The 22,319-nt window shown below is 40.1% G+C and overlaps 1 protein-coding gene across 1 annotated transcript; it reads left to right on the top strand.

Annotated features, from left to right (window-relative positions):
• Positions 1 to 587: 587 nt before the first annotated feature.
• On the top strand, positions 588 to 20,767 carry GNS (glucosamine (N-acetyl)-6-sulfatase). The gene is made up of 14 exons (XM_021547444.3): positions 588 to 794; positions 1,264 to 1,323; positions 1,978 to 2,184; positions 3,279 to 3,344; positions 3,750 to 3,848; positions 6,130 to 6,297; positions 9,769 to 9,851; positions 11,184 to 11,302; positions 11,902 to 12,005; positions 12,352 to 12,453; positions 13,604 to 13,711; positions 14,289 to 14,399; positions 16,253 to 16,413; positions 17,241 to 20,767. The coding sequence occupies exons 1-14, from the start codon at positions 654 to 656 to the stop codon at positions 17,314 to 17,316; spliced, it is 1,605 nt and encodes a 534-aa protein (XP_021403119.2). The 5' UTR covers positions 588 to 653; the 3' UTR covers positions 17,317 to 20,767.
• The last annotated feature ends 1,552 nt before the right edge of the window (positions 20,768 to 22,319 follow it).

Here is a 22,319-nt window from a genome sequence, read left to right as displayed (position 1 = left end):
CTGCAACCCGGAGCCGATGGCGGGGTGCGCACGGCCGCCAGAGCCGGGAGCGCCTGGGCTCTGGCTGCCGCACCGATGGCGGTGTAGGGAGGCACGGCCACACGCGTAACAGCCGCGACTAATTCAGGTCAGGAATGGACAGAATCACAGAATGGGTAAGGTTGAGTGCTCCAACCTCCCTGCTCAGGCAAGGTCATTCTAGAGCACATTGCACAGGACTGCGTCCAGCCAGTTCTTGAGTCTCTGCAGTGAGAGACTCCACAACCTCTCTGAGCAACCTGTTCCAGCGCACAGTCACCAGCACAATTAAGAAGTTCTTCCTCATATTCAGGTGGAACTTCCTGTGCGTCAGTCTCTGCCCATTGCATCTCGCCCTATTGCCGGGCTGAGATGACCATTCTTCTGCCCCGAGGAGCTGGCTGCATCCTCTCAGCACGGGGAAGTTTGCCCGTCCCCCGGCGGCGGAGCTCACGCCTGGGAAGCGCCTCCGCACGCAGCGCGGGCCGGGGCGGGGCCGGGGCGGGGCGCTGGCAGCCGCCGGGCCGCGTGACCGCCCCCCGCTCCGGGTCATATGCCGGGGGCGGGGCGGGCCGCGCTGCTGCCCCGGCTGCGCCGCCGCTCCGCCGCCGCTCCGCGCCCCTGGCGGCCCCGCCATGGCCCCCGCCGCGCTGCTCCGCGCGCTGCCGCTGGCCGCGCTGCTGCTGCTCAGCCCGGTGCGGGCGGTCCGGCAGGCGCGGAGGCCCAACGTGGTGCTTATCCTCACGGACGACCAGGACGTCTGCCTGGGCGGCATGGTAACCCTGCGGCGGGGGGCGCGGGCTGGCGGCGGGGCCGGCTCGCCCGGGCCGCGTACCGGGCTGCGGGCGGGGGTCGCTCCGGGTCGCGCCGGGCCCGGCCCGCAGCCGCAGGGGCTCACTGCGGCCTCGGGCCGAGCAGCCCCCGAAAGCAGCCGCGGTGGGGCTGCCACGGGCGGGACGAGCCGCTCTGCGGAGCCGCCGGGGCTCGGGGCCGGGGCCTGTCTGGAACAGCCGCCGCAGATACCCCGGGAAGCTCCCCGCACTTGTGCTCGCTTGGGCCGGCTTGTGCAATCGCTGTGGCCACGCCAGGCCCTAGCGAGAAGGAAAGGGCATTCTTAGTGTCTTGCTGCGGTGGTGCCTAAAAACTGTGGTGTTGGGCCTTTTTCCAGGCAGCCTGCTTAAAGTCCCTGGCTTTACCTGGCATCCTTGCGTTTTTAGCTGATGCCTTTTGATACTTTCTTTTCAGACCCCCCTAAAGAAGACTAACACTCTTATTGCCCAGATGGGAGTAACCTTCGTAAATGCAGTAAGTGTTTGCCTTTATGCTCTGAACCTCTGAGGTGTGAGGATTTATGTATTTTGTGTCTTAGGTCATCTGAGGTCTCAGAAAATTGTATCAGTTTTATGAAAGCTGTAGATATGGATGTGGGGTTTTTAAAATTCAATTGCTACCTACTTTCAGGTCTCAAAATGAATATAACTTAAGGTGATGTTCAAAATCTGTAGTTTCACTTTCTGAAAGCACCTATGCTCACTTCCTTTTTCTGTAAAATAAAACTGCGTAGTCTGACTATTAAAAGAAGCTGCTCAAAACTTCAGTTTTCATGCATGATGAAGTCACTTTATTATTTTCATATTCTAGGGCACCTCCATGGCTAAATAATGGAGTGTGTCAATGGTCAAACAGAATTTTAGTGGGTTCTTACCCCGTCTAAAAACCACATCCAGTCTGGTAGTGAGAAGTCGAAGGACATGTGCTTCAGAGACCTGAAACTGTTTCATGTGCAGATTTTTAATAGTGAAAATACTTCTAATATAATTCTGGGTGTCCAGAAAGAAGTAGGTTTTACTGTTGGTGAACATATTAATCAACCTGTTAGCTGATATTTAAAAGCTATAAATTTTGACATAAAATTGTTTTACTATCCCAGTCTTAAATCTCCTCATTCTGTTTTTCCAGTATGTCCCCAGTGCACTTTGCTGTCCCAGTCGAGCTAGCATTTTAACAGGAAAATATCCACATAATCATCATGTTGTCAATAACACTCTGGAAGGGAACTGTAGCAGCAAGTTATGGCAGAAGATTCAAGAACCATACACCTTCCCAGCAGTGCTCAAAGCTATGTGTGGTTATCAAACATTCTTTGCTGGAAAGTATTTAAATGAGGTATTTGATGTTTATCTGTGTTCTTTTTTTTTTTTTTTTTTTGTGGTTTGTTGTAAGAGTTAAGTGTCCACTGAGGCAAATTCATCAGGAGAACAGATATTTTCAGAGCTCTTTTACAGCAGTTACTCAACACTTTATTATTGAGTCACTTGTATATGTGTGCTTTAGTTTTTTTGTCTTTTTAACTAGGGTATAGTTTCTAGTAGTTCGCACTAAGATGTAAAATTCAGCACTGAAAGCTGCAAGGCTGTGTGTTCCTTTTGTGTGATGGAATTGGATTAGGAGCTATATGAGCTACATAACAACATGTTTTCTTTGCCTCTCATGGTGGAAAACGGTAGTATGATAAAACAATGGAATGTGAGCCTTCATAGCCAGGCATGAATTTGTGTCTGCTGATGTTCCTGAGGCAGCAAGGGGAAGGGAAACTTAGCTGGCTTCCTCTGAGCATCTCTTGACTCAGCAGAGTCTCTCATGCCTGCAGTTAGGCAAGCCACGTAGATTGGAGAGGGCTGCTCTGAGAAAACCCGTTGTGTTGCTCTAAGGCACCCTCTGTTTTGAGTTTGGCACTGACTCAGCAGCTACTTTCCCTATTTTGCTGCCTTAAAGGCTAATTGTTATAGATTATTTGGCACCAAATGGCAACTTGAAGTTCCTACCCCTGTTGGGGGAGGATGAAGGAAAGCTGTTGATCTGTGTGGAATTCTCCTTAGTATCTTGTGAACTGTTATCACAAGTCCTGCAAGTGTCTTGTCACATGGATATTTTGATCACCAGTCATTATTTGATATGTACATTATGTTCTCCAGGATCTTTGCATATTTTCATGTGCAGAATGGAGCAGGGAATAATATTTAAATGTTACTGGTGATTGCTAAGCTTTTAGTTACTGTCTAGTTATTGAACCTTGGTTTCTGTAACAGGACCTACATGTGGTTTTATATGCATATATATGTAGTTTTCCCCATTCTGAAATTGAATTTGGCTTAACATGGTTTCTGAGCAGTGTTGAATGAAGCACATGAATATGAAACATAATGTCTAGCTTTGATTCATCATAATTCAAACTGTGAGTCATGATCTCTTTTTTTCAGTATGGAGCAGAGGATGCAGGGGGAGTAGGTCATGTCCCTCCTGGATGGAGTTTTTGGTATGCTTTGGTATGTGACTTATTTTTAACAACTTAATTTTGGTTGCTTTATAATTCAACTCAAGTTCTAACTTTACTGCTTATGAAAGAGCAGGACAAGAACATCTAATCATTTAATGCAAATTTTCTTCCACTTTTTCATTTACTGTACATCAGATATGTGGCTTTTACAGGGAGTACTCCTACTGAGTGCCTGGAGAAAAAAAAACCAATTTTGTAAATCTAAAGCAGTGAGAGATAGCACTAAAACAAATTTTGTTGGTGGAGACCACTTTTGAGAATTTTTGCAGTATCCTTTGGCAAATGCTCATAATCTATTTGGCAAATGCTTGGAGGCAATTAATTTGGATTATTTCAAGTAATCAATGTACATGTTGCTTTGCATAAGTATCTATGTCACTTTTCTTTTTCACAGGAGAAAAATTCAAAGTACTACAACTATACTCTCTCAGTAAATGGCAAAGCACGAAGGCATGGTGAGAACTACAGCGTAGATTATCTCACAGATGTACTGGTAAGTAATTTTGCAATGTGTGGTACAGAAACTGCTTATAACCAGATAATGCCTCATGCTGGGGACTTGGGAAAGGCTGAGATAATTTGTTAGGCTGTATTAGTTGACAAATGGACAGTTGTACTGTTGTGAGGGTGGGTAGGCATTTATCAACAAAGTAAGACTCCGAGTATATTTAGAAATGACAGATTTATGTTTGAGCTGTGAAGAGGAAAAGGATTCCAGCTGGCCATTTGTTAGCCAGTAGCCCCATTGAGGAGTTAATACTGATTGCTGTGCTGCAGGAGGGACAGGTAGGCAGAAATTTAAATTACTTTATGTGAGGATATGTTTCATTCTATGTAACTTCTGCAACAGATTAACTGGGAAGCATGAACAGATTAACTAGTTGGAAGCATGTAAAAATAAACTTCACACCATGTTTTGTTTAGGTATTATGATGTGTTAGTATCTTGTAGTTTCCAGCTCCATCAGTCGAGAACTTGTAAATATTAAAGCCTAATCAATTCTTCATAGTATATGAGGGCAAAGTGTAGCTGATCAGGGAGGTTTTAGCCTTTTATCTACATAAAATAAGAGAGGTAACAAAGATGTCAGATCCTTTAAGGAAGGATGGAAGACTTACTTTAGCTTTCTTAAGGCCCTGTTTGGCAAGTTGCAGGGGCTGTGGGCGAGGGAAATGTCCCCCAGCTGCCAAGCTAGTCATAAGTTGATGTGCTGTTACAATCTATAGGTTGGTACTGTGTTACTGTGTATAGGTTAACACTCACAAAAACTCTTCTCTAGAAAGGTCTCCTTGTTCAGTCTTGGAGTGTTTCATTGAGACCCTGAGGAGTTTAATTCCACTGGGTGCTCGAATACAGACAGCTGCTCACTAGCAACAGCACTGTTTGATGTTTCTTAGGGTACTGAACAGCTGTCTGATTAAATTTAGATTTACATCGTCTAAAGCTAGATTGGAATTGATGAGCCAGAAGTGAGACTATCCTATTACTGGCATTGTACTGGGATTTTTTGATCCTTCAGCAGCTCGTAAGCATTTTGTCCAACAGGTCATTGTTGCATAAACTGCTTATTTGTGGTATGTTACCTATTGATACAGCAGTGTATCATGATTTTCAGTGTGTTGCCTTCTACTTTCTTTCTGTAGTTACCAAACATGTATCCAGCATTTCAGAGACAGTGTTTAATTAATTTGCTGGGCAGTGCACAGGATAAATTGCTTATGCAAAGTTCCTGTGTTGCGTGATGTGATCCTCAAGCTTTCTTGTCTAAGGGCACCTGGCTACTTGAGTCCAGTATTAAGCATCCAAACACCTGAATCTTTTTACCGCACTTCTCACATGTTGCAGTTTAAGCTCCTAATGAAATCAAAGTTGGCTACCACTATGAGTTTCTGAATGGTTCTTATCCTTTCTTGACTCTGCTGACGTATAACTGAAGTTGAGCCCTACTTGCTTAAATGCTAAATTTAGAAGGAAGGAAGGGGAATTCCTGGTGTGTTGGTTTTTTTGTAGAGAAAGAAAAGGATCTCCAAAATGAAGGCAGGAAAAAAAATATTGCAAAATTTGAATACTGAAGAACTCATCTACAAGTAATACTTTTGAAGCTTTAATTTTAAAGGCTGACCTGGGGGAAGTAAAAATGGAACTCACAATTTCTTCTAACTCACTACTTGAATTTGTGCATAGATTGAAATAAAAATGAAAGTGCAGAGGTGTGAGTGAGTGTATTTTGAGACTGTTCTTACCAGACCTTCTGTAATCTTACCAGACCTTCTTTGTAATCTTGCAGCTTGCTGTAGAATGAGCATAGGCTATAAACAGTGGGGCTGATTTTTTTTTTTTCAGAACTATTGCTATTTCTGAAGAAAGCTGAAGCTCTTAAACTGGGGTCTGTCAGATGGGATCTTAAAGTCTCAGACTTGGACTAGGTTGTAGAAAGCTCTTGACTAAACCAGAGTATAGGTGGACTTTGTTGTACTTGAAATAGGCAAAAATTTCTGATGAGCTTTCCAGGTCTATTTAATGCAAGTATCTGAAGTAGAAAGTCATTTGAAGATGTGAGAAAAATTCTTTGTTTAACATGAGCCACTTGGGGTTATATTTATTATGAGCTGCTGTTCTAGACATTTGTAGATGAGCAAGCAGTAAATTTTTGAAATAGTGTGAATGTTTGCAGTATTATGAGCTCTAAATAAGTTATGAATGTCTAGTTTGGATTTGTCAAATAGTTGCTGCTTTCCTTTGAGGCATGACTTCTCCAATAACACTGTTCACAGGCCAACATGTCACTGGACTTCTTGGAGTATAAATCTAATTTTGAACCCTTTTTTATGATGATTGCGACCCCAGCACCGCACTCCCCTTGGACACCTGCTCCACAGTATACAAAGAGCTTTCAGAATGTCAGTGCACCAAGAAACAGCAATTTTAATATTCATGGCAAGGTAAGCTAACTAGAACGTGTAGGTTATTCTAGTTTGTGAGAGCAGAAGGCAGTGGCCCTGACTTGCATGTTAGATTAGAATAGGCGAGAACTATAACTGCTGGTTGTTCAATCATGTCGAATCGGTGTGTGTCAGGGTCAGATAAGTTTGTTGTGACTTTGAGATATTTGCTTGCTAATGTCTTGTAAAGAAAAACAACATAGTGGCAAGAGTGATATAGTTGTACAGTGGAATTACAATTGATAAAGACAAAAAGTAAATTCTGTGTCCCATTTCTGGACTCTTCTGAAGCTCTTAAAAATGTCTTATGATTGCTCTTGGCATGTTCAGGGGAGCACATAGAGTAATGTGCTACTCAAAGGCTTGGGTGAAGAATGGCAAGAGCTCTGTCTTCCTACACAGATCTGCTTGTGGATGGGGGCAGTCCATTCCTTTGCAGTCCATGGCAAAGCTTCCCCGAGGCGAAAGCATATCATATTAATCAGAGGACTCTGGAATTATGAATTATAGGGCCCAGGGTTAGTAGGTGCTTTAAAAACTTGTTTGAATTTGTAACGTTAAGTTATTTTAGCAGACATCATTGTGACAGGGCAGGACCTTCCACTGCCAGCAAATATGGCCAGATATGGTCTAGTTCAGACTAACCTGCTGCAATTTACTCTGCCAGTGTGTAAACTTCAGAAGCAACTAATTTGGTGAAAACTTACAGAAGTTTTGTATTTTTGATTCAAGTAATTTAAAATATAGAACCCATTGTTGTTCAGTGTTCATTTATTTCACTTCAAGATTTGCTTCTAATCTTAAGACTGAGATAATGTTGCCTAAATGCCTATCAGGAACCCAGTCATACCTCAGGTCACTGTGACTTCAGTAGTACAGAATGAGACTTGTTTTTAGCTGAGGACTGTAGCTTGCAAAATAACCATGTGCTCATCAGTATGATAGAAAAACATGAATAAAAGGAAAGGGCTGCAGGCAGTAACAAATACTTTAGCCCAATCTTTTTAAGTTTCAAACTAGAGAGTGGGAATCAGACTAAGGTTTTTTCTTCCACAAAGGGATTCCAGGTTTTGTCTTAAGGCTCCATTACTGTAATAGAGTGCTTTTAAAATAGTGATTTAGAAGTAACTTGGACAGTGAAGTCAGCAGCTAGCAAAATATACACTGTGGAGTTACCTTACATGATGTGAAAGCTCTGCATATGTCTATATAACACAGAACAAAATGCTGGGCTTAATGTTTGACAGTTAGTATCTGTGGATTCAGCAGTTTTACTAGAGGAACAGACTAGCATTACCTTCCTTCCTAGACACAGGTAATGTGCATTTCTGTAGCTGGCAGTGTTGTGGTCTTGAAGCCTAAGTCTTCTTGGAACTTCGGTGTTCTCTAGAGCTTCACTGTTCTCTAGGACAAACATGATTCCTACAGTAGCAGTACACTTGTAAATAGTCTAAGACCCTCACTGATGTTGTAATGCTTGCTTGACAGTCTTGGATTGTACAGTCTTGACTCCTAAATAAATGTTGCCTTGCTCTCTTATACTGGATGTGGGCAAGGGCTATTAAGAGGACCCATTTAGGCAGAATTTCATCATGGAAAATAGGAATTAAGGTTTTGTATATGTAACTGGTCAGATTCTGAGTTTAACTTCTGCTTTGGATCCTCAGCTAGAAATTATATTAAATGATCAGCAGCTTGGATTCCCAAGCAGAATTATTAATATACCAGATGAATTTTATCTAAGCTGTTCTAAAAGAGAAGCTGATTAAGATATGTGTTTGGTATCTCCCTTGCATACCTTGTTTTTCCTGCAAAATCAAAGCTCAATTGTGTTCTGATTCTTGCAATACATTGTATATTGTCTGGATGTCCTAAAATTTCTCCAAGAAAGGAGCTTAAGGAGGCAGCAGGATTGGTGGACTGCTTTGTATATAAGTGCTAAAAGAGACATGACAGGGAAGCAGATTTGAAAACTCTGAGTGTGAAGTTTATTGAAATCCACAAAGGTGTTTGAGCACTGTGTAAAGCTTTTGAAACTTCAGAGAAAGGTAAGAAGAATGAAATACTCAAAGAGGAGGATTCTGCTGCACTGGGTTGCTTACCTGCCTGAGTTACCCAGTGTGGTTGTGCCTTACAAAGCTCCTCTCCTAAGCACAGCCCTTGTGAAAGGTAGCTGGTGCACTGGTCATGTTGCCAGCTCCTTTGTTCTCTGAAGAACTTCTGTGAGCTAAAGGTAGGATTTGTGCTGTATTTCCTTACTTTTTCTCTCTCAACTGAGACAGACTGTCTCTCCAGAGAATTATTTTACAACTACTATAAAAGAAGCAGCTGAATACAACAGAATTAAAGTAAACTGGACATGTATTAAGTCTCCATGTGAAAAATCTTTCCTTCTGTAGTCAAGAGCAGAAAACAGGGGAACTGAGTAATTGCAGGAGATATGAGTCACTTTGTTGCGAGTCCCTAAAGCCTGAGCCCTTCAGTCATTTGCTTGTGACAGGAGGGAAATTGCATAACAAGAGGCTCTACACAGAGAAGTAACCACCTAAATACAGGCTTAAGCTGAGGGTGATGAGTGGGTCATCTCTGACCTACTAAATGAAAAACTGTAAAGCTGCCTTGACATGACTGTGTTCTTTGTTCTGATCCCCACTAAATACTAACTTCCAGGTTGTTCACAACAGACATTCCCATGTATTTGTACATCAGGTGACCCAGCTCAGACTGGTCCTTCAATTTGGGAGTATCACTTCTTATATGAATTACATCATCTCCTTTACTTTGGGGGTATAGGTGAGGAAAGAAGAAAGGGGCTGTTTCTGAAAGTTGGGAATACATCTAGAAGAATCCATGATACTGCAGCTAAAGAAATGCTCTTGTTTTGGAGTCAAAATCTAAATAAAATAATGTTCTGTCCCATTCAGTAGTGACCAGCCCTGATTTCTTAGACTGCCTGGTAGTGAATCTGATAGTGGCACTGTTACAGATATTTGAACTCACTTTTTTATAACTTAAGTAAATCTAATTGCTTTGGGTGCAGGAGCTTTTGCCCACCTTGCTACCTGTTGAGATGCTCACCAATATTAGTCCCAAAAGTACCTCACTTCTGACAACCAAGTGCAATCTTATAATGATGCTCAATGCTTCACATTGTTTTCCTCAGAACTTTCTTACACTATCACACTTTTACCTCTGACAGAGCCCTCCCTAGATCCTTTCACAATTTTCTTCCCTGAACTGCTTTAAAAAGATCCGTTTCTGCTTTCTTCTCATCAAGGGCTGAGCATAATGGAGCTGTAATGTATCTTACTCTTGAAACTTAGATTTTACATGAACCAACAGGGAAAACCAAAGTCAGGTCAGTTTGATAGTGTTGCCTTTTTCACAGGACTTGTTTTTGTAATTGCTCCAAGAAAGGCTTAAAACCTGATATTTCCCTCATACTCTAATCTTTGTTGTTTTTTTCTTTAGAACAAGCACTGGTTAATTCGACAAGCAAAGACTCCAATGAGCAACTCTTCAATACAATTTCTTGATGATGCTTATAGAAAGCGGTAAGAATTTTTTTGTTGCTTAAGGTTTCTAATCAGAATTTGTAACGTGTGGATTTTAAAAAAAAGTTGTAGTAAGTCTGACAATTTAAATCAGATTACCTCTAATAACAATCAATATCAGATTACCTCTAATAGTTCTCTGGCACTTGTCTTAGAAGACCTGCTGACTTTGTTTACATTTTGCAAAAAAACTATGTCTTCAGAAATACCATATTCACAAATGTTTGTGACAATATTTGTCACAAAAAGACCAATTGCACTTGGTCTCTCTATTGCTTTTCTTTCAGTGCACCACAGGGTTTTATTTAAAAAATGGCCTTACCTTCTGCTTCACTTAATTTCTTACATGATGTACATCAAATGTAGTTGATCTGTCTGCCAGCTAATCTGATGTATTAATTCTGTCTCTCAGTGTGTACATGGGAATGCCTGACTGGCCAGGGGAGGTGCTAGATTCCTTTTTATAAAGGGGATGTGGGGAATAATGTGCAGACAGGACTTGTTCCCTTTTTCAATAGAGAGCAAGGGTATTTGTTTACACCATAGATGTTTTCTTAAAAAGTTTGAAACAAACATTACCTAAAGTGTTGATCTTCATTTTGAGCAGTTACCAGGCATTATTTTGTCACTTTGGAGATAGAAACCCAAGATTTTTAAGATTTGTGCTTTATAAAACGTGAAGGTAAAAATTATGCAACAAAATTTTAAGCCAAGAGACGGCAGAATCCAATAATTGAATAGCTGTAGTTAATTCAGCATAATACTAGTCTGTAGGGTAGTGGAAGCAATCACTTTTCTCAACAGCAAACCCCATGATAAAGAAAAGAACTTGTAGCTGTCAAAGGCTTTAGATACGCTGAAATAATGGACCCTAACATTATATGAGTAATACAAAACAGCTGGTACAGTTTTCAAGCAGAAGGGATCCTATAAAGACAACTAAATTCATGGTTGTTTTGCATTTTATTATTAAACTACGTATAAAGAACTAATAACAAGTGACCTTGCAGGAGATAACTCTCTGTCACTGTGATGCTTCAAGGCTGGTCTTTACTGTGTCCAGATAAGAAGTAATCAGCATTTTGATGTCTTTCACAGACACTACAGAAATCAACAAGAACTGAGGACAAACAGTCTATTTCTATCTTTAATTGCAGCCTTTAAAAAAAGTATATAGTAGTCTATGAAGTTTGTTTTCAGAAATTGTAAGCAAAATAATTTGTTTCTAGTGCATATACTGCTGACTGGAAGCAGGGTATAAATGCCCTACTTGCAGTCAGGGTTATTCCAAATTTTTCATGCTCAAATGTGAAGTACTTTGTTTCTGTGTAGGTGGCAAACTCTGCTCTCGGTAGATGACCTGATAGAGAAACTCGTGAAGAAATTGGAAGTGAATGGAGAGTTAGACAACACGTACATCTTTTACACTTCAGACAATGGCTTCCACACTGGTAAAATTTTCACTTAGTGCTTATTTGTAGAAGATCCAGGAATTGCATAACCTTGTATAGCTCCATGACCACTCCAGCTGTGGGAACACCAGCTGTGGAAAACTATAGATGTGAGAAGTACTGATTTGAATTGTGAAACAATCTGGAGTTGCAGTGTAGGGTGCTTAGGATTTTGTTGTTTTTTTGTTTGGTTTTGGTTTTCAGCATTAATTTCTACCAGTCTAACCTGGTATGCATAAAATTAGGACAGAAATAAAGGAAGGGTCTCTGTTCTGTAGGAAAGGTTGGTATAAGAGGGTTATCCTGTAAAAATCTGTCTGTATCATGTTGTACAACTAAAAGTGCAGTATCTAAGTTGTTTGCAAGATATGGCTTATACTTTGAAGTTATCTCTTCTGTCCTCCAATTTGTTAATGTAGTTCAGGTTAACAATCTCTCTTCTTTAAATATGGGCTGGTGGCAATTACATGCCCATAGCAGAGGGGGTGGAACTAGGTGAGCTTTGTAAGGTCCCTTCCAACCCAAACCACTCTATGGTAACACAAGGCTGATAATGTAAACAAGAAGCCATTTAACTTTTTCCATCTTCTCTTGTTTAGGCCAGTTTTCTTTGCCAATAGACAAACGGCAGCTCTATGAGTTTGATATCAAAGTTCCATTGCTAGTTCGAGGACCAGGGATAAAACCAAATCAGACAAACAAGGTGAGAAAGAAGTGAAATCCCAGTACAGGTTTATTTTTAACGTTATTTCAGAGTTACCGCTTCAGCTGCTCATTTGTTGCCCTGCATAAATATGTATCCATTAAATGAAATACAGAGTGGTTGGAAATGCTAAGACCTCCCTATAAGAAAGCTGTCTGTTCCTGCTTGAATCAAAAGGCCACAAAAGCAAATTATTCACTTTCCAAAATCCCTACTATTGGTTTTCAATGTTACAGGGTCCATTAGCTCATAAAAATGAAATCAGGTAGTCTTTAGATGCAACTGCAAATACGACTATTTAAAATAGGTTCTGAACTTCAGAAGTTAAGTTCTTCTCATCCTGCAGATGCTTGTTGCAAATATTGATTTGGGTCCCACTATTCTGGATATTGCGGGATATGACTTGAATAAGACCCAGATGGATGGGATGTCACTGCTGCCACTGCTGGTAAGTAGAGACAGAGATAGTAACTAATGATTCTTTCAGGGGCAATTCTTCAAAGTCAGTGTTACTTCGTTTGATAGATTAGGTTGACTCATAACCCAGATTCTTCCTTTGATGTTGTTTTCAAGTGGAATGCTCACAGCTGAGTAAAAAAAGTAGGTATTTTTAAATGCAGATGTATTTTCATAAGCACTACAACTCTGTAGTTGCGTCATCTTTTGGATAATTCTCAAATTTGTAATAATTCCTAAATTTTGGATAATTCTCAAATTTGTAATAATTCATGTGTTGAAGCCTGTATTTTGTTTCCACCTTGCATTCTTCTTCCCCTTTTCCTTAGCATTTCTCAGCATAGGAACAGGAGAAAAACAGACTGTTCTTATTAAATCTTTAGTTTGACTCCATTTTCAGCAGAACTGGTGTTTCCTGCCAAACTCTTCAAGAGTGCATGTGGTTTTATAAAGTAAACTTGACCTTTCTAATAGGTGAGCAGAAGCCTATTTAAATAAAGCTGCTTGCTGGTGATCTGTTTAGTTTTAATTCAATTTAGTCTATAAATTGAAGGCAGCTTACTTGGAAAGTAAGCTTGGAAAGATCATCCAGACTTAAAATGGTGCTTTGCTCTTTAAACCTTGTATCCAAACCTTAAGCTGTTCTTTAGACAGAAGCAAGTAAAAGGCACCTGTTCTAAACTCTGGTGGAATCAAATTTGAAACTCATTGTATATTAACTGTAAACTTCCATCTTCCTCTATCTTTTAAAATTCAGCTACAAATAGAGCATCTTAAAATCTAGTTGTTTCTTAAACCTGTTTCTTTTTTGCTTGGTTGGTTTTTGCCAAGGGTAATGTGATACAAATCAAAGGGAAACAGCTTTGTTGTAGGGATCTTGTCTGTAGGATAGTAGTGGCTCCTACTTGGTATTATTGCATGATCTTTATAAATTGAAGATAGTATCTTAAACTCTCACAGGAAGGTGTACTAATATTTTTGGAATTTAATCCTTGTCTTACAGTTACACAAGACCTTCTAACCTAAAGCTAATTATTTAAGACTGATACTGCCTAGTAAGCAGTGGACAGTGTTGTTGTTATTCCAAGCATGGAGAACTTTTTCTATTTCACAGTACAATAAGTTATGTTAACCTCTTGTAGAGAGGAGACAAAAATGTCACGTGGAGATCAGACTTCTTGGTGGAGTACCAAGGAGAAGGATACAATGGCAGTGATCCTACCTGTCCTGGCCTAGGACCTGGAGTCACAGTAAGTAAGATGAGATCTGTTCATATTAGGAAATAGCTGCTGAATTAAACCTATTTGCTATGTGGGCTAACCTGGTTCTGTATATAAGCTCCCAGTGTGTTGGTAAGCAGGAGCCAGCTCACTCTGTAGCTCCTGTGCAGCATTTGACAATTGGAAAGAGATGTCCAGCCTTGTGGAACTGACATGTCCATATGACCAAAGAGATCACAAAAGCCCTTTCAGTGGCAATCTGTGGAACCTCAGGGCTAGAGACTGATGCAGGAAGGTGTGGGTTTAAGTCAAATTGAAGCAGGTTTGCTTTGCTTTACTAAAGTAAAGGATCCTGTTGGTGCTGTCTTCAGTAGTTTGTTGTGCTGTTCTCTTCTGTGTAAATACATTGCTTCCCAGACAAAATGCACTTAATCACCATGATTTTAATAACAACACCGAGTTTTTGCTTAAAATCCCTAGTGGAAATTTGATGTGTTAAATTAAGACCTGGATGTTCATCTGTTAGCTGCAGTTAGCAGGAGCTGGTACAGACCCTAGGAAAAGTTCATCTCCTGCCTGAAGTTTTTGTTTGCTGCTTGCTTCACAGCACTGCTTCCCAGACTGTGTCTGTGAAGATTCCTATAACAACACCTATGCCTGTGTAAGGACACTGTCAGCTTCCTGGGATCTGCAGTACTGTGAATTTGATGACCGGGAGGTAAGTCTGTCTGACTAGCAGATGTCAGCTGTGCACAGGCTGTGTCTGTCTGTGCTCTTATCAGCTCTCAAGGTTTCCATGAAGTTCTCTGAAAAGCAGATTGGCATTGCTTGCAGGATAAACAGTGAAGTACTTGTCGCCTACTTAATGTTTGACCAAAACTGTAGCAGTGTTCTGGGAAGAAGAAAAAAAAAGGGTGTGGGAGGGGAGCAAGGTGTAAACTCTATGGTTATTACCTTCTGGTGTCACCTGACAGCCTCACAGAGAGCTATGCTGGACTGGTTTCAGTTCTCTCTCTTAGCCTAGTTCCATGTAGCAGTCTCTTTTGAACAACAAGTATTTTCTGATACCATAAAGAGAGCAGAGGTACAGTGTTCAACTCTTTTACTTGGGAAGACCTGAAATTCCAGGTTAATAATATCTCATCTAATATTTGCTTGTTTGTCTGGCAAAAATAGCAGTGAAGTTTCAACTATGAGAAAGGTCTCTGACCTTATATTGTGTAGTTTGAGTATCGGGGACATAACGTGCCCCCTTCAGAGGCTGCTTAGGTCTCACTATGGGAGCACGTGCTGTATGTACAAAGGGTGGTGTGTCATGGGGCTGATCTTTAGTTGTGCTTGTTTGCACACAGCTGCTCCAACAAGGTCATGGGGTTTAAGGCAGTTTGGTTGCAAATCTAAAAAACTGTGCTGTCAGCTGTGCAGGCACTGCATGAACAGCAGGTATGCCCAGTAATATGCACCACACAACATGCTGTATGGTAGTCTACAATGAGCAACTTCAGCCAGGGGAGGAAATCCCACGAGATATTTTTGCATTTAGTTAGTGTGAAAAGCTGTACAGGAAACTGAAATGTCAATTAGCAGACTGTGGACCTTGGTTTTTCCCCTCTCTAACAAATTATGATCAACTTAAAGAACTCTTGTTGATTTCTTTGTAAAAGTAGACTCCAAAGTTGACTCAATAATACTCTTCCTGTTGATTTGAGATTTTTCTACTAAGAAGGTATGGTTGTGGCATTTTTTTGGTCACTCTGCATACCTGAGCTAGGTAGACTACAGCCAGCAGTATGTGAAAGGTGCAACAATGGCTTCAGTAACCTTGCAGTGAGCCTTGTAAGAAAAAGGCCAAAGTCTGTCTAGATATGTCTTTATCAAAGTTAGACACAACTCAGCCAGTTTTTATCAGTATCATCTGCACTCAGACCTCCTACTCTAGCACATGCAAAACCACAGCTAAATTCTTGAGATACTATTGACCAATATTTGTCCCACAGAAGAGTCTAGAGATTTAACGTTCCAAAAAACAAATCTGCCCTAAAATCCTCCAGACAAAACTGAAAGTACATGCACACAGAATAAGCTTTTTCTGTTTGAGGCTGTAGCATACTTGTATTCAGCTATTTTGTACATGAAGAAGTTAAGACACCTGTCTGGGTCTGATAGCTCTAAGTATTCAATGCGTACAGAATGTTGATGTGATGGCCATGAAATTACATTATTTTGAGATCCATTAGTGAAAAGACTGCCAGCTTAGGCAAGGCCTCTTACTGTAGTCTTACAGTCACAAGACAAGTGTTGGAAAAAATTCTGCTGTGGCAGGTGAGTACTTTATGTGAAAATAAAACTTCCAACAAAACTGTGCTACTGCAAAGCTTTGCTTTGTTTGCACACTGTCCTGTCTTTGACCATGTAGCTGCATGGCTGAACACAGCCTCATGTGTGGAGCTGTTGCAGAGGAGTTCAGACTAACATCTGAGACTATGTGCTACCATAAAGCATTCTTCTCAATTAATATAACTGTTAATTAGCATTCAGAACTTAATACAGGGCAGGAATTTTCTTCTACAGGTGTTTGTGGAAGTGTATAATTTGACTGCAGATCCACACCAGATCAATAACATTGCTAAAACAATTGATCAAGAAATTCTAGAGAAGATGAACTATCGCCTAATGATGCTGCAGTCCTGCTCAGGAGCAACGTGCCGTACACCAGGTGTCTTCGATCCCGGGTAAACACAGATCCACCTCATTGCTCTAACACTTTTAAATATAATTATTTATTTTTTATTTTGCCTTCTATAGAGGGTATTTATGATGGAATATATCATTGTCATTCATACTGTTTTTTTAATAGATGCTTTCTTATGCTTCTATTTTTTAATAGTTAATCTATATTTTAACTTACCATGTATAATTTTGATGATATGAATACTAGTACTTTAGTGTTGTCAGACATTGTTGACTTAGCACAACTATAGTTGAGCTATTCTGAGTAGTCAAGAGACTGACTTCAGGTTTGCCTGCAAACCAGGAAATGTTCTGCTGGTTTCTATAGGCAGGTATTTTCCAAGTACTCGCTCTGATTTTTCCTGGAGATGCTGTTCACAAGAACGTTTCCTTCAGACCTGAGCTGCCTGTATTAGGTGCTGGAAGTACATCTCACTTTGTGCCTCAAAACTCAGTCACTGATCATTTACAACAAAGCTTTTTTAAGCAGTATTTAAAATATCCTTACTGTGTCCTTAAAGTGCTGTGGAAGTTTGTCATCTAACAGCAAAGTTTTTCTGTTAGAATGTAGCTCCTGAATGCTTGATTGTTATACCATGCCCCTGTGCTGCCTGGACGTTGTAAGCTAGGATTTCTTTCTGTGGAAACAGATTTTTGGTTGCATGTTGTTACAGTTTATATGTTGTAACAAGTTGTCATTGCAGTGTACTGCTGAGGAAGCAGTTTCTCACATAGCCTTGTACCAGAGCTCTTCTAGCACAAAGCTGTCTCTAGAAGTGCTGGTCACTGCAAGCCAAGCAGCTCACACTGACTCTGTTCCTCTCTCCAGGTACAGGTTTGACCCACGGCTCATGTTCAGCAATCACGGCCTACGGGCTCGGAGGTTTTCTACACAGTTCTTGTAAAACCCTTAAGAGCCTCTTGCAATGGGCTCCTACCAACCAGTTCTGCCAGTGACTGCAGCAGGTCTGTCTCTGTTAACTTTCACTGATTACAGCTGGAAGACTTTTAACGGGCTTTTCAAACCCTGTTTGGAAGGAAACCCCTTGTCTTTAGCTGGTTGCCTTGTGCAATATATGTATTTTACAGCTGAACTCTAACTGTAAATTGTTAGACACAGCTAATCTGTCTTGCTCAGATCGTTGATTACCACCTTTTGTCTTTCAAGTACCTTTTCATATCACAGGCACAGAGGTGAACCTGAGTCTATGAATCTGAACAGTTTATTTTGTTCTAAAAAATAAATAAATGTGTATTTTAGTCAGGTTAGATAGGCAGGTGCTATTGCACAGTAATGCTCACCCACATTCAGTGTCACAGACCTTCCTAAAATCTATGCTTAATTATGGGTTTCTGGTATTGAGCTTCAGGCTGCTAAGGACAATAGCAAACTAGCCCAAATGAGAGTAGGAGGGGATTAGTCAAAAGTGTAGGATCTGACTAGCAAGTGTCTTGTGCAGAATTAAAATCCATCTACTAAATAGTGTCTTTCAATGAGACCAATGAATTTTGTAGGACAGCTTCAGTAGCTTGCAAACAAGAATGTAATTTCAGCCTCCTTCTGGTTTTAAATGCTGGGCTGGGTTACTATGTACTACTGAAAAAGGTGTTAGGGTTTTAGACTGATTTCCTAGTGAGTTAAGAGACTGTTGAGACTAACAAGTATTCAAGTAAGTGTGCCTGTGCTTTGAGCTAACTCTTAAATCTGTTTTTAATACACAAACAGCTATAAATAAACAAAATCCAACAACCAGGGCACCACAGTAGAAGTGATCTGTTTCTAACCTCCAAATGTCTTGAATTGTCTAACTTCTTCTGTTGATTAGATTCTTGAAGGTAAATTATTTTGAAAGCAACTAGGTAAAAATAAATCATAGAATCATTGCTCATTAGACATTAGGCAATTTAAATGCTTCATAGTGTGTTGCTTTTTGGTTGAGACCTAACTACTTGGAACCTGCAAAAAGTGGCCTTCACACTAAAGGTCTGCATGTCAGATGTCACTTGGTTCCCCTCCAAAAGGGTGATGTCTTTTCAGCCTTCTGATTAGACTTATCTGAAATGCAGCCAATCATGTGCACCCAAACTTGAGTATCTTTCTAAATCTTGAAAAACACACAACCTTGCATTACCATGTAATTTTTGTGTAGATTCACTGGCAAAACACCATCTGGAAACACTGAATTATGGATCTTCTGCAAGACAAGTTGTGTTGCTCATGGGCAAATCAACTCTGTTTTCAGGCATGATAATCATTCCCTTGTCAAACAAACTAGCAAAACTATTTAGTGTTCAGCTATTTCATGTCTCTTACCCCAGTAGAGAGCATGGTTATTTCAAGTAGTCATTAAGTACACAACAAATTATGACTCAAAACTGCATACCCCCAGTGTGCAGATCCACCAACTGGATACAAGCAATGCAGCAACAAAATAAGTTGAACTTTCTTGGCTTTTAATTCTGAGGCACAGAAGTCCTTAATGTAGCTTAGAGTTGCAAACTTCTGTGGTGGTCTACAGGTTGGATTTTTATAGAACTTTTGTTTCAAATCTCTCAGAAGTGACCAAATATTTGGAAGAGATAAAAAAGCTTGAATGGCAATGTTTCAGCTGAGGCATCTATATAAATGCAGAGGGTTTTGGATATTCAGACTCCTTACATGCTTTCAGAAACTCAGGACATTTTTTTTCCTCAATTACAGCTGTAGCTTTATCCTGTTTTTTGTTTCTCACGATTTAGTATTGGCTCTGTTTTGTCTCTAGAAACCAAACCAAAGTTGTTCATGCTCTCAAGGGTTTTCTTACACACTGAGCTCGTGTAGGTTGTGTTTTGCTTGGAGAATTCTAGCAATTCAGACTTGTTCTTTGTTTAAACTTCATTTTGGTAGCTGTGTGGAGGCTAGTGTGACATACATTGACTGCTGCACATTAAGCCCTCATCAGCCCTATCAAATCTGGGTTGTATATCAAGTTTCTGCTTAAGTTTTGGTGCAAGTAATGTGTATTCTGTTGCTCCTTATTAGAAAAAAAATTTTGTTATGGGTACAGAAATATAACTCTAATACAGTCTTTTCTTGAAGTGATTTTAAGCCCTAATAAGGACACTTTCTTTCAAATGATTTATTTTTTGCCTAATTAGTAATATGAAAGTTGACAATTGATGCAGATTATTCAGTGTGAGTATGAGTGACCAGATGTTTTACCCAGATTAATGCTCTTGCTGTCTGCACATATGTGTAAAGCATTTCATTCCAAGGCTCAGTAATTTAACACACTCACTGTCAGAGAACCACACTATACCTGAAATCTGGCATAGGTAGTAACTGTTGTATTAAACTGAAATTCAGCATAAATCAGTCTTTACCCTTACTTAGTGGTTTACGAGAATATTTGATTCATTCCCACTTTTGATAAAGACTTAAAAACTGTCAAGCATGTAGCTAAAGGAAGAACAGAAACCAAGAGCTGCCTGCCTTCCATTGCTTTTTGAAGCAGTTTATAACTTGTGTCTGTTGCCACCAAGCAGTTAATTCTGAGTATTTTTACAGACTCAAATGAACAGTGTTAATTCTTATCCTTGATAATTAAAAAAAACACTATGAAGGATCTTTGAGTCTTATCCAGATCTAATTCCCAACTAAGTTATTTTAAAACTAAATGGTCTTTCTGGATATACCCTTTCATGTGTCAACCATGGCTGCATCTTTACCTGGTTATAGAAGGCATTCATGTTAAATGTACAGAGTTTTAAACAAAGGGCCTTACTGGTACAGAGTTGCGTTTAAATAAAATGCGATCATGTTTTTTACTTTTTTAAAAAATCATTATTATTAAAAGCAGAGCTGTGATTTTTTTAAAAATGATCTGATCTAGTAAAGTAGATACTGTACAGGGAGAAATACAATTAATAACTTTGTTATATTACCCTAAAGTAAACCAACATTCATTATCATCACTTCAGCATAAGTGAATACAGCCAGTACCTGCTTACCCAGCATGGGCCCGGAAAACTGGGCCTTCTTCATTTTGGGGAATGAAGGTGTAGCAGGGACATGTACATGGAAACACACACCATGGAAACTAAGCAGGTATAATACCTTTTCAATCAAGTTACATTTGAGACTGATTCATCAAGCTGAACACAGTATGTAAACATAATGAAACAGCTGTCTTTTACTGTGATTCAATTAAAATGAGTTTTCTTTGTATGTCTCTGTATGTGAGCATACTTTGCTGTAGCATGGTGTGAGTATATTTCTGCTGTTTTGAACATCTGTTTAGAAAGTGCCCTTCCAGAGGACCCTGTTCACTGCTGCACTTTTGAAGAAAGAAAAAATAAACTGCCTATCAAACTTCCTATCTTTGTTACTGAGCTTGAGTTAAGCCTTCCTACAGGAATATGCTGTGTTGTGTGTGTAATCACTGAATTCCTACTTTATAAGCCTTTAAAAGCCTCTGCTTTACTGCCCTCCTACCTAACAAAGGGCTACTTCACATGGCCCAGGGAATCTTAGTAGTGTCTGGCAGGGCACCACCTGACTGCTTTGCACCAGGAAGAAACCCTGAGGTGAAGGGACAGAGTGAAATGTAACCTGTACTTGCTTGCATTTCCTTGGAAACTGGTGTAGTTCAAGAGATGGGAAACAGAAAGCACAATGGAGAAAAACTGCTGTTCGTAATTAAGTGTAATATGTTCTGCCCCAGGAAAGAGGAAGAATAAAATCTCACATGAGGCTTTTTCCAAAATGGGAACTGTGACCAACAATCTCTGTTACAGAGCTGAAATTCTTGGGTGATTCTGTTTAAAAGTACTACATACATTTAATGAACTATAGAAGGTGGTGACTTGGTACACCTTTAACCTATTTAAGTCTGAGGCCTTCACAAGCTATTCAAACATGTATTTCTGCATTTTAGTTGCATTTCTGCTTAACCATGTGGTATCAGTTTCATCTCTCCTTCAGCAAGGAGGTAGCAGTATTCCATTAAGTAGGCAAAAATATTTAATGGCTGCCTGCACATTGTTTGCTTTCTTTTGATGTTCCAGCCTATGAAAATTATAGTTTACTGTATCACTGCAAGAAAGGACAGCTCTGTATTACTTAGACATTCCCATCACTGACAGCCCAAGTGGCACTACCATCAGGGTCATGGAAGCTTGCCACATCTCCTTGTCATTGATTTCTAAGAACAAGCCACATTTGTGAAGAAAATTGCTGTTACAAGGCTAAAGGAGTCACCTGTTTTTGGAAAATAATTACACAGCCTTAGTATTTCATTCAAGGGATGGAGCAGGGGAATTCCATGATTAGAAAGAAAGGGCATTGCTAATCTATTGCTTTCCAGATGCTGCTCTAGTCAGATTCAGCTGTCAGTATTTTGATAATATCCACTGGACTGTGTTTAGAGCTGTGGTCCAGTAATTGCTCACAAATCTCAGAGTAATCTGCTTTCAAGGTGTTGAAGTTGTTTGAACTTATTCCAGCTGCTAAAATCCACCCATTTTCTAAAAATAGGATTAAGAGGGACTTGATAGAACTCAACTGAATCACCCACTTCCTCATTTTTGCTGTGCAAGTTCTAGAGAGAAGCCAGCTGCATGACTCTTGCTTGGCAAGAATGACTTTGTTGTTTCCTATGGGTTGGCAGCAAAGGCATCAAGGATGAGACTAAAGATTCATGGAGATATTCTCATGCTGTTGATGAAAATCAGTGGAAGCATCAGCAGAGCTCACGTGATCTACCTCTGTCCTGAGGCTTCTGCCTTGTTATCAGCTAACTAAAATGGGCAGTAGATGAAAGCATTACAATTACTGATTCAAACCAAGAACATAACCCTTCTCCTACAGCATGAAAATCCTAAGCAAAAAAAAAAAAAAAGGTGTGTTGGGTTTTGCTTAGCTGTGATG

This window comes from Lonchura striata, chromosome 1A, assembly GCF_050655825.1.
Source record: "Lonchura striata isolate lonStrDom1 chromosome 1A, ASM5065582v1, whole genome shotgun sequence".
Taxonomy (NCBI): Eukaryota; Metazoa; Chordata; class Aves; order Passeriformes; family Estrildidae; genus Lonchura; species Lonchura striata.
The sequence above is the reverse complement of the archived record's forward strand: the minus strand, read 5'-3'. Positions and strand labels throughout refer to the sequence as shown.

Excerpts from the sequence above, each read along its gene's own strand:
- GNS (XM_021547444.3), top strand. The coding sequence starts at position 654 with ATGGCCCCCGCCGCGCTGCTCCGCGCGCTGCCGCTGGCCGCGCTGCTG. Across the intron at positions 3,849-6,129 it reads ATTATCTCACAGATGTACTG|GCCAACATGTCACTGGACTT; the intron begins GTAAGTAATTTT and ends CACTGTTCACAG. Across the intron at positions 14,400-16,252 it reads GTGAATTTGATGACCGGGAG|GTGTTTGTGGAAGTGTATAA; the intron begins GTAAGTCTGTCT and ends TTTCTTCTACAG.